This window comes from Poecilia latipinna, unplaced genomic scaffold, assembly GCF_001443285.1.
Source record: "Poecilia latipinna isolate Pla-1442-1.1 unplaced genomic scaffold, P_latipinna-1.0 Scaffold645, whole genome shotgun sequence".
NCBI lineage: Eukaryota > Metazoa > Chordata > Actinopteri > Cyprinodontiformes > Poeciliidae > Poecilia > Poecilia latipinna.
The window spans coordinates 185,909-198,090 of record NW_015113261.1 but is presented as its reverse complement, the minus strand read 5'-3'; the positions used below and the strand labels follow the sequence as shown (position 1 = coordinate 198,090).

The following is a 12,182-nucleotide window of genomic DNA, read 5'->3' as shown; positions in this document are numbered from 1 at the left end:
TAAGAAGAATAAGAATGATTACGGCGGTGTTGTAAAATACATGACGGTGCTGTGCTCCATTAACATAAGAATATCAGGTTCTTCAAATCGATTTTATCACTGTACAAAAGATCGTAAAAATTTACAATCGTCTGTGATTTAAAAAAAAATCTGTTTTTCTACTGCTGCATGTTTATTCTAACACAAAACCAGTTAATGTTGCAGTCAATCCATATCAATCCAAGTGGCATTGGTCTGAAACCTTTCCAATTTCTGCAAACCTTTTCCGCCGTTAACAGAAATATTTTCAGGGAACAAAATGGGAATGCTGTCTGGACATACTTGACCCGGTAAAAGAAAACATTATCAGTACAGAACTAATGTTATTCTCGATTGCTAAGCTAAATGCATGAGTGAATTGCTGCGTGGGTTTCCTGTAGAGCCAGCGGCTGCTTGTACTGACACAATGCTAAGAGCTTGTGGGTGTTTTTATTTGTTTGACTACGAAGGCTCACAGCAGATCATTTACACCGGTTAGCATGTCGTTAAAGAGGTTTTTAGCCTTGAATGATTGTTTTCTTGAATGTTTTTCACAACTTATTCTTATGAATATTTGTTTTAGTCAAAATAAGAACCATCCGCAGCACAATATTGCATTAATAAACACTACATAGGTTCTAATTATTGATTAGAAATCAGGAGAGTAGAGTGATCTTTGTTAATCCATCAATAATTGATGCTTGGACTGTGTTCACATAAATGTAGGCTAATGGAGGTTAAAGTCACAGCACTCTCAATCCATCTGACGGGAATGTGGATCAGTTTCCAAATGTGAGATCATTTAAATTTAATAAAATTAAAGCTTCATAAAATACCATCTTAGTTAGAGAACTGCTTTCCTGGCCATTTTTCTTTCTTTTCCAAGAGTTCAGCCAATGTTTATATTGTACTTTTGGTTTTTAGTGATGAGATTCCCAGATTTGCTGACAATTGGTGTCATTATGCATGCTAGCAGAATAAGTTGAAATGTTGACATTTTAATATTACACATTTAGGATGTTTTGACGCTAAAATATTGCGGGGAAAATACAAGCAGAGCTGTCAGTCAGAGCAGTAGCTTCTGGTTTTCTCACTTACATGGCTGCAGACAACGTGCTACTACTGCCAGATGAAGTCCTTGCAAATGTAAATTAGCTGTGTGTTCAGCATAATCAAATGGAAATGAAAGTACAATTGTGCCAATTTATAATCTATGCAGGGAGGGTAATTTTAATGAAGAACAGCAGATATGGTTGGTGAAATGTTACATCAGCAGCAAGAATGGAAATATTGTTAAATGTTTGCAGTTTGTCGCAGAGATGTGAAGAAAATTAAAGGAAACAGCAACATCAGTAGTAGACAGAGTCAATGAATGTCTGCTGAACCAGTAAAGTCAGAGGTAATTTTTGGACGTTTCATAAGAATTTATCATTTTTATTTGGAGTAATTTTTACTTTTTTGTTATTAGTTTTAGTTTAATGAAGCGACACAGTACAAGAGTTTCTCTATTGAAAAGTCATATGTGAGCTGCATTTAGTTCTGCTACCTTCTACACTTTATGTAAAATAAATTGTAGATTTCGAACCTAAATGTGTGAGTTTATGAAAGATAAGCTTACAGTAATAATGTTAACTTTTTATTAATTTTATCAAACCTTCAAGAATTGAATAAACTAGAGTTTTAAGGTTAGCACTTAAAAAAGCTGAAAGAAGAAGAAGTCAGGAGTGGGAACTATTTCCCAGAGAGTTTTTGTATCCTGTGTGGCACCATGAGTGAAATGGAAGTGTGTTGCATTCAGTGGCGGTTTCTGATACGGGCGCCACCTTATGGTGGGCGCCATGAGCTCCCCGGGTAAAAGGACTGGTTTAGAAGAGGAAAGGATTGATTAATGCGACCAGCATGCCTGCGGAACCTCTGAGGACGAGAGTAACGCCAGAGTGGAACAGGCGAGGCGCTACGCCAGGGGTGTTCAAAGTTGGTCCTGGAGGGCCGGCATCCTGCATGTTTTAGTTCTCTCCCTAGTGGTTGTAACAACCTCCTCAGCAAGTCAATGTTCTCCTTAGGCCTCTGATGAGCCATCATTTGATGCAGGTGTGTAAAACCAGGGAGAGAACTAAAACATGCAGGATGCCGGCCTCCAGGACCGACTTTGGACACCTCTGCGCTACGCTCTTCACGTTAGACCTGGATGACAAACGCTACGTTCATTGCTGCTGCGCTTTTCCTGTATTTTCACAGGCAAATGGTCAGCCAGACCCTCAGAAATGTCTCTCAAAATGTAGTTAAACTGTGTGGTTGTTAGAGAAAGTCATGTTTATGTATGAATTAGTCAATTGTAGTTAGATCAGTAGTTTTATAACAGACTAAATTCTTAGAGGTGTGTAGGACACACATATATAAATCTATGAAATCAACATTTAAGGATGCAAGCTCATATATTGCTGAAAAGTTTCTGTCTCCTTATTTCCATTTATCTTTAATGACTGAGCTTGTGTGCTTTTTAATCACATTTCTTATGTAGTGGAAACATGGCAATCACAAAATTATGTTTTTTTCGTCTAGCAGAATATTGACATTTTGTGCACATTTGTAATGGAAACGTAGATTATGGTGCATCCCTATTTTCTTTAAATATGGATATTATGTTCATTTAAAGTATTTTATTATTGCAAATTATGCATTATTGCAAAAACAAAAATGCAGGATTATCCATGAATTTCTGTGATCCCAAAATCATAAAAAACTGAATTATGGTATAAGCTATAATTTTTTGCACATTATTTATTTGAGGCTCAAATTTGTGTCTTCATTCCTGTTTGCCTAAACCTCCATAGTGGTTACCATAGCAACTAGTGTTTCATTGTTTTCTAATTTGTTGGTTAACAGAAAAGTATAACAGGAGTTCTGCGGCGGATCAATCGATGCAGACTGATTAGGCGTTTGTGTCTGTTTAATAGATAACAGATGGAATCAGGAACTTTTTTTTTTTTTTTACTTATTCAGACAGAGAAGTTTACATATGTAAAATTTTCAGGATATTTTTCAAAAATAGACTTTCCAATAATTAGCATTTTTTTCACATTCCAGAAATGTGAAAAAAATGTAATATGTTTTGGACTGAAACACATTTTATTAAAACTACATGAGCAGTAACACTTAAACCCACCTACGCTAAACGTTTTCATGTTGGTGTTTCAAATGTGCATAGATGTGGAGATAATGTTAATATGGTAAATAGATGAAGTTTGACCTTTAACTTCTTTACTTATCTTCAATACAGAAATGTTTTAGCTGAGGTTCTTTTGAATCACTTTACTGGACAGTAAAAATTTACCCAATTTTGTCTAAAGTCCATCTTATCTTACAACCTCATTCTCCAAATCTTTATTACAAACAACTGTAATTTCCTGGGATAAAATGCATGTAATATCTATCTAGTCTACAGAAAGAATGTTTGCTTCTTTTAAAGATGGCCACCTAAGGAAGCATAATTATTTTTGTTTTTTGGAGGAAAAACCGTCCCTTAAAAAGCAAACTCCTGGTAATTTGTGGCTTCCTGTCCACATGGATAATAAATACAAATTCCCCAGCTGAGCGCAGCAGAAAAAGTTTCTTTAAAAACGTCCGGTCCTCTCCCAGACTGAGCGGTGCCGAGTTCTGTGTTTGAGAGGAAACGATAGAGCAATCATCCCGTCAGGGTTAATTACAGCCGCAGCAGCGGCTATTCCACCATTGAAAAAGAAACCTTGGCTCTGTTGTTGGCTCTTCAGCACTTCCATGTTTACCTTGGTTCCAGTAGTTTGCCGGTTGATGTCTTCACTGATCATAATCCACTAGTATTTCTTTCACGCATGTACAACCACAATCAGCGCCTTATGCTGCGGGCATTACTTTTGCAAGAATACAATCTGAACATCCAATATAAGAAAGGAACAGAAAATGTTCCTTTCCAGATGGCCTTTCCAGGATGTGAGTATGTGTCTTTTGTTTTGTGTGACACTCAGTATTTACAAAACCTGGTTTTGTAATTTAAGGTGTGGGGGGGTGAGGGGTGTTACAGCTCCTGGCCTCTTAAGGCTGTGCAGGCTTCTTTTTGTTGTGCAGGTTCAGATGTGAGAACACCTTCCTGATTGGCTGCAGGAGAGCAGCGACCCTATTGGATCAGCAGAGGGATTGCAAGCCAATCAGACACTGATGAGGCCCACCTGCACCATATAAAAGGCCCCTGAAACCATTTCTCCAGTGAGATGGCTTGTAGCAAGAGGCTTTGTTCAGCTGTTCCTCACATTTGTTTGCCTGCAAACTTGCTTGTAACTGATTGTTTTGGGCAGCTTTCAGACACTTTGTTCCGCTGACCCATTTTGGTTCTGTTTAGCTCGACTCTGATCTTGATTGCTTCTACTTAAAATTGAAGCTTGTTTGGGAGGGTTGGTGCTCCCTTCGTGTGTTTTTTTTCCCTTTTGGGTTATTTGGTTTTACTTCAGATTGACTTGTTTGAACATCTTGTAATTTAATTTGCACTTAACGTTCTTGAATTTGTTAGTCCTTTTCTTTTGTTTTAATTGTATTGTGTTTTGGTTTTGCGAAACCTTCTTTCGTAATAAATCATTTTACATTCCATTTGTTTTCTCTGGACATATCTTTATGTTACATCCCCAGAGTCCCTAGACCATGGGGGCGTCGTAACAGGCGTCTTATCGAAAGAGGCGGTAGATGCGAGGCAGACGGCCATCTTTGCTGGACAGCGCTGCCTGGATGTGTTCGTATGTCGGTAGCTCCGTCAGATCTCCCAGAGCCGCCACTGCAGGTTTACTCCGCAGCATCTTGGTGGTCACTCTCTTTATGTCGCTGGCTGTCACGCTGCCTGCAAATTAATTTAAGTAGCAGTTATGAAGGAGGAAGGCTGGGTGATATGGACATAGAATTTTATCACGATATTCTGAATTTGGCCAGCACTAACTCAACATTGTATTATATACAACCTGAAATGGAAATATTAGTCTCTTAATTCATTTGTTTTCTTATTGTTTCTTATTTGTTGAACAAAGAGCGGATGTTTTTTGTTAAAATCAAAATTCTTAAGAAATTTTTACAATGAACGATACGATAAACGCTAATCCAAGGGAAGGAATACTTGTGTGCATTTGCTAAAAGAAATAAACAACTTACTTATGAGGTCACAGAGCTCGTGAGGCAGTTTTCTCTTTCCTGTGGACAGAACCTGGCGGCCGACATCTTCAAAGATAACAGGCCGGGACTCCAGATTCATCATCAACATGGACTTTAGCTGAGTCTTGGCTCGCTCCAACTCCATCTGGGTGAAAAGTGAAGGCTCTGTTTTTCCACTTACTGTCAAATGGAGGCCAGTTTGTCTGGATTCTTACCTCTCCTGCGCTGCCGCCCATCTGGATGAACTCTCTGGTTATAATTTCCACCATTTCCCTCACCTGGAGAGCAACATTCAGCAACATTAAACCCTCTAGTCAGTAGGGCTGAAACGATTAACTGGTTACTAAATTAACTAATTTAGTAATTTGTCATACAGACTGTAAAATGGTTGACTGCTAAATGAACAACACATTCAGAAGATATTATGCCAAAACTGAACAAAATATATATAAATGTTGCATTTAAGATAAAAAAAAGAAGTTTTTTTTATCTAAATATGTTCTAGCCAAAATATGTAAAATAAATAAATAAATAAATAAAAACTCTCCGATTAAAGACCTTTGATTATTTAAATATTAGGTGCAGAAAAAAATGTATAGAAAATCTCAAATGTGATTTTGGTCTATTTAACTCTTTGTATGCCATTATGAATAATTTGAACAGCCAAGGCAGTTAAACTAACCTAATACTGGTCATTTAAGTGGCAGAGTCAAATGCACAAACATATTATTGTTTAACTAGAAGATGATGGAAATTGATATGTTAAATAAATATTCTGTTTGTCTTTTCTTTTTTGCCAGTAACAATTTAATAAGAATCTGTAAACCATTTGAATAGAGAAAAATATTCTGAATCAAATTGTTACCCTAAAATTGAGAGACACTGAAAGATTCCCATCTATCAATTATTAATCGGTTAATAAAAAAAAAATAGCAGAAACTTGCTGACAGTAGAAGGATTTTTCAGCTTTGCTACAAATGATCAAGCGTTCACTAAGCTACTGCTATCGTTAAATTTTAGGCAATAAAATGTTTATTTACTAAATTTTCTGGCATTTAGCAACTATAAATATTTTTGAATATTCAAACTAACTTAATAAAAGAAAAGTTTGTTCTCATTTAATTTCAGAGAGAGCAAAAAAAGTTTTTATTAGGGACAGGAAAACATCTGGCTTCAACTATAAATAATTTCAGTTTAATAAAATAATAAACGTTTAGGCTTTTAATCAAACGTTAGATTATACCTTATTACCAAACTGCACAGTTTGAATATGAAGCACAGAAATCAAACCATTTCCAAACCTTAAAATTAAATTTCAAGCATTTTGAGTTTGGCTTTATTGAACAAAGTGCAACAAAAGAACAAAGTTACACAAAGAAAATTAATTTAAAGCAAAAGAAAAACAGTACTAAAGTATATTTACACATTCAAAGGAGTGGGAAGAAGTATGAACTTATTTTTTATTTTACTTCAAAGATTTCAAGCACCCGTACGAACCCTATACTGGAGTTTTTTTTGTTTGTTTTTTTAAACCTGGAGCTGCGATACAAACCTGTCTGGGATCTGCGCTCGCATGGATGCAGAGCAGCCCGCTGTCCTCGTAGCTGTGATGGTAGGAAGTGGCGTTGTACATCCAGTGATGCCTGCAGAAGACAACTAGGTTAAAATGTAACAAAAAAGCCGAGGATTTTAGCCTGAGTGTTTGAGTTTCTCACCTGTTGAGAACGTTGAGATACAAACGAGTGAACATGCCTTTCCCAGGCCCTCCTGCTGAGAAAGAGCCGCCTCCTCCCATCATCATGTTCAACACAGCGAACGGGATGAAATCCTCCTCCTGTGGAGGGAATTATTTTAGTCTTCATGAACCAGAAGGCTGAGATTCATGAATGTGCTGCGAACACCAACCAGGAAGGAGCAGCTCTCCAAGCCGATCATGATGTGGGTGAGTTCTGGGATCGGCGTCGGACCGAGACTCACATCGGACATGTCCTTCTCCATCTGACATATTAGAAAGGAAAATCATCATCCACCACAAAACAAGAGATTCAAGGTGACCTATTAGATGCTCAAAGCATGTTCATTACATTTTTGCACCAAATCATTCTTAGAAAAATAGATTTTAGTGTCATGAGTTGTTTTAGAGCCTCTTGTCACTTTAAATCCAAATAAGCTGCTGCTGGCCACGCGCCTTTAACAACCCGAGTATTATAATGGAAATGGCATAATGATGCAAGAACAAATGTTCAAAGATCACTAAACTTAAATTCCAATGAACATCTAACTCTGGAACTGGAAGATATTTTAAATATCCAAAAATAATTAACAGAACAACAAATAAAGGCGTTATTGCACAGCTGAACGGTTGCCATGGAGAGTAAAGGATTTCTCAAACATTCATGAAAGAATCAAAGCAACACTGGTTTGTTTAAAAATGAAAAATGAAGTATAACATCATAAGATGTAAAGCTCAACAAATTGATTTTACATAATGGGTCCCCTTTAAGTTATATATTTGGGTGTTTACCTTAACGATGCCGCCTGTGTACTGCGCTACAGAGAGATCCACATCGGTGGCTGAACTCGCCCCCCACACCGGCTTCACATCCAGCAGATACTTTCGGGCGCAGTCAACTAGCTGCTCGTGCTCGATGCCCACGCCGGCCAGCACCATGCGCTCCGGGCAGTAGTAGTTACGCAGATAGCTGTGAAGAACCGCCTTGTCTATCTTGTCCACGTTCTCTGCAGGACAGAATCGAGGAAGGCCGACGGTGTTCCCGCGATACGCAGCCTGGAAACGAACAAAGGCTAAATTAGTTTCCCTTTATTATGAGACAGACAGCAGGAGCCTTACCAGGGTTCCTGCAGGTTTCACCAATTCAAATTAAGAGTTTTTAAGACCATTAATAGTATAATTTAAGACCTGCATCTCAACAAGAACTTACAAATGAAAATCATGAGTAAATAAATCGTATGGAATGGCAACAGAAGTGAGCCAAAAGCTACAAGGGACATCGTTAAGGCAAATGAAGATAAATTTGCACTTAACAATAAGGGACGTGAAGAATCTAGCTACTCTTCCCAGTTAGCTTAATCTAGCAAGAGTAGCTAGCCATTTAGCTGGCTAGCAAAAGTAGCTAGCTACTCTTACTAAACAGATCAATAAAGGCACAGAGTTCTCACTCACAGCATGGATCATCTCCGTCAGCAGCGGCTCGGGGTCCGGCCTCATGTTCAAATCTTCCAACTCAAAGCGAACGGCCATTCTGATCATCTCAACCTCTTCGTCTGCACGGAAACAAACCATAACTGTTTATTTAAAAGCAACGGTTCTCCTCTGTGGATAAAAACGAACGTACCGAGCAGGCGAGGCTGAAGAACGGCGTCAGACAGCAGACTGACCACAGTGTCCAGACCTTTGACCTCTGCAGATACGGCGTACATGGTAGTGTCTCTGAGTAATGACAAGATTGAAAATAATATAAAATCAATCCATTGAGTTTTACTTGTATAGCAAATTTCAGCAACAAGGCAGTTCAAAGTGCTTCACATCATCAAAAATTGTAATATTTAATTTATCCAAGTGCCGTCATTTAAACATTAAAATGTTGGTTAGTGTTTTGTTTATTGTGGTAAAAAAGCAACTCTAAACAAAACTCTAGACTGAAAACAGGTGGGTTTTTAGTCTAGATTTAAAGGAATTCAGTGTTTTGGCTGTTTTTTCAAATATTTAATAAGATAATTATATTTTTAGCCATTCATGGTTGTGGATAAGGATGGAAGCAGAAAGTCCGTGATTTTATCCTTATTGCCTTCCTGGTATTTTCTTTTATGGACTGTTGCCGTGAACAATAGTCCATAAAAGTTGTGAACAATAACAAAAATGAGCAAAATTAAATACCTCGATGTTTGGCAGTCACAAATGCCCCCGTGTTTTTCCAGTGTGAGAAGGATTTCATCTTTACTGCCATACTGAGCTGTGGACTAAAAAAACAAAAAAAGACAAACATTATTATCAGCCTGAGAATGATTTAACTTTTCTGGTTTGTTTTATTTTTGTTTACTTACAGAAAAGGCAAGTTTTTCTAAGAAGTGCCCAATTCCACTTGGATATTTTGCTTCATGTCTCGATCCAGAATTTATTAAAACTAAAAATAAAAAAAGAAATGTCAGAATAAAAAATATTTATCAAATAGACACTAGCTTCACTTCCATTAATCAATCAATCAAGTCTATTTGTGTAGCACGTTTCATTAGCAAAGCAGTTCAAAGTGACTCTTTGGAGTCTTTCATAAAAACATTTTTAAAAATCATAAATACATCAAATTTGTTGGTGTATTTATACATCAAATGCAATTCTAAACATGTGGCTTTTTAGTCTAGATTTAAAGTAGCTCTGTGTTTCAACTGTTTTGTAGTTTTCTGGAAGTTTGTTCCAGATTTGTGGTGCAACACAAATGTGCACAAATCTTTGTCTGAATTCAGGTAATGTCACAAAAAACACAATTTCACAATTAAAATACAATCACATATGAATAAGCTTGTTCACAAATTAAATCATTAAAAATCATGACAGCAATGAATGAAAACAGTTACATGGGATCATATTCATAATTCAGCAAACAGAGGAGACGTCTTATTCAGGCGATGGAGCGACAAACCCTTTTACCTGGGAGCGGTTACGTAAGCGGCGTTTTGGGGGAAATGTAGATGTCGATTTTGTAACTTTTAATCAGCACCGTTTTGTGGTTAATGGAAAAGCTACTACAGAGAGGAGAAAAGTCTCTATGTTTGACGTACAGATTTAGAAAATGCAACTTACTTCCAACTGTGCAGAATTGACCAAACTTGTTTTGAGAAGCAACTCTGAGGCCGTTTTCTAAAGTTGTGATCTTGGTCTCGTATTTTTCCTGCCCGTCCACGGATGCGAACACTGGCTTTGGGATGCCAGGCAGCGGCGTAGAGAGGGAGAGATTCGGATATCTTCCACCTGTGCTGTACTTTCTGTAGGCTGCAATTCCAAACCTTTAACAACAATAATGTAGAAAAAGTCAGAGATAGTGGGAGGTTTAGAGTTTGGAAACATCTTTGGAGTCTTTCAAAATTAGCACCAGCTGTACAAGTTATTTTTTTGGTTAATATAATTTTAAAAAAAGAAATGCAATTAGTTTTAGCGTGGAAATATCTTGGGCAAAAACAGCTGAAGAAATTATAAACTAGAAGATTATTCCGTCTAGCTGGAACACCCTAATGACAGCAGAGAATCTAGTCTTACAAATTTTGTAAATATAAAGCCAATCTGTATTATTACAGACTTAAAGACACTCAGAGTTAGTTGTTGTTTAGTCAAACAAATTAGAAATCCAGAAAGAATGGTTCAATTTGGACATTATTTAGTACAAACGCATGTAAACAATTCAGTTTGGAAGATGATAAATTTAAAATAGGAATCGGGATAAAAAGAATGACCCCTATTCATCTTTATAAAGCCTTCGTAATGCTACTTATCATCCTCTGTCATTTGTTAACTCCACTCACTGTTCTGACCGACAGATTTTCCTGCAGCTGCCTTAAAGGATAATATATTCTTCCAGGTGTTAAACTCAAATTCCATCCTTTTCCAGATTATAAATGAACTCTGGAAACGAGGAACTGATGAAAGCACTGGGCTAACAATTGCTCCCATTCACTTCTCAGATGTTTTGCCGTTTTCGGTAACAAGAAAACATGTCTATCTCTCTACAGATAATAAAAAATAAAAGGATTTATTTAGTGAGAACATCCAAATCATAGGGCAGCTTCTGCAGATCAAACTCAGGAACAAAACATTACATAAACATGCAGCTGTTGAAAAAGAAAGTCTAATATCACATAAAACTAATAGATATCCTTATAGGCTTTAGAAATCACTGTAAAGTATTGATACTGTTGCCTTCTGACGTAAACAAACTGATGTAAGAGAAGGCTAACGCTCGATGCTAACTGCAGGCTAATCTCTAGGAGCCATGGCGGACAACCGTTTAACATCTGCACGTGACAGTGACGCGCGTGCACGGCTGACATTTGTACACCTCTTTGCCTAAATGCCTCACCAAGCGTCAACTGTGAGAATGTGTGGACCGGTTACCTCTGAAGCCGACACCAAGTCCTGCACCTCGACATGTGAGTCGCCATCCTGCTCGTCTTTGACCGGAAATCAACCCGGATCAAAATAGAAACTTCATCTACCACTTCCGGGGCAAACATGCCTCCTTTTTTTCAAGTACACCTCGCTGCAGCAAACAGAAAGGGGCGGGAACGGACCACTGTCAGGCTCATACCCATAGACATACCTTATTTGGAAATGGGACCATTGCATAATAATAGACTTTGTGGTATTCTGGTTTAGTAATGTAATTAGATTAAGTTGTGTTACCACCCCCACGCCACTAGAGGCAGCAGTAGACCCCGAAAAGATGCGACTAAGGAGCAGATTTAGAAGTACACGGAAAACTACTGAATTTGTTAAAAAACTGTGAGCTGCGCTGAAGTAAATAAAAGATTGAATTCAAATACATTCTGAGAGTGAAAATCCTTCCTAAAGGTGAAAATATATCACATATTTCAAAAGAAAATAATAACGGGAGGCAACGGATAATACAGAAAATAGCGCCCCCTTCACTTCCGGAGTGCAATGGTCCCATTTCCAAATAAGGTATGAGGCTAACAGTGGTCCGTCCCCGCCCCTTTCTGCTGCAGCGAGGTCCTTTTTTTTAACTGCTTAATGAAACATAGTTCAGACACTTTGCTTAAATTCTAATATTGTAAGTAAGGCGGGGTTTTTTCAGTTTCTTATAAAAAACTGCAGGTGTGTGTCTGTGTTGGGTGAACTTTTGGTCAAAACATGATTGTTTTTCATTCAGAGAAGTTACAGACATTTTTCTGAAGTAGGAGTAGAGATACTTTACAATTACTCAAGTAAAAGAAAAAAAATACAGTGAAGCAAAAATACTCTTAAA

At 37.6% G+C, this 12,182-nt stretch overlaps 1 protein-coding gene across 2 annotated transcripts in view; it reads right to left on the bottom strand.

Moving 5' to 3' along the window:
- Nucleotides 1-3,374: 3,374 nt before the first annotated feature.
- Nucleotides 3,375-12,182, bottom strand: part of pmpca (peptidase, mitochondrial processing subunit alpha) — an 11,057-nt gene continuing 2,249 nt past the window's right edge. The window contains exons 1-13 of one of the 2 annotated variants that reach the window (XM_015043684.1): nucleotides 11,312-11,415; nucleotides 10,007-10,209; nucleotides 9,253-9,332; nucleotides 9,086-9,168; nucleotides 8,544-8,638; nucleotides 8,372-8,472; nucleotides 7,712-7,975; nucleotides 7,093-7,185; nucleotides 6,903-7,021; nucleotides 6,740-6,830; nucleotides 5,403-5,465; nucleotides 5,188-5,332; nucleotides 4,713-4,882 (exon numbers count right to left, since the gene is read on the bottom strand). In XM_015043684.1, the coding sequence (XP_014899170.1) occupies nucleotides 4,713-4,882; nucleotides 5,188-5,332; nucleotides 5,403-5,465; nucleotides 6,740-6,830; nucleotides 6,903-7,021; nucleotides 7,093-7,185; nucleotides 7,712-7,975; nucleotides 8,372-8,472; nucleotides 8,544-8,638; nucleotides 9,086-9,168; nucleotides 9,253-9,332; nucleotides 10,007-10,209; nucleotides 11,312-11,358 (1,554 nt within the window). In that variant the 5' untranslated portion in view covers nucleotides 11,359-11,415. Of the gene's footprint in view, nucleotides 4,883-5,187; nucleotides 5,333-5,402; nucleotides 5,466-6,739; nucleotides 6,831-6,902; nucleotides 7,022-7,092; nucleotides 7,186-7,711; nucleotides 7,976-8,371; nucleotides 8,473-8,543; nucleotides 8,639-9,085; nucleotides 9,169-9,252; nucleotides 9,333-10,006; nucleotides 10,210-11,311; nucleotides 11,416-12,182 lie in introns of those variants that run through there. The other variant, XM_015043683.1, reaches the window with a different exon arrangement.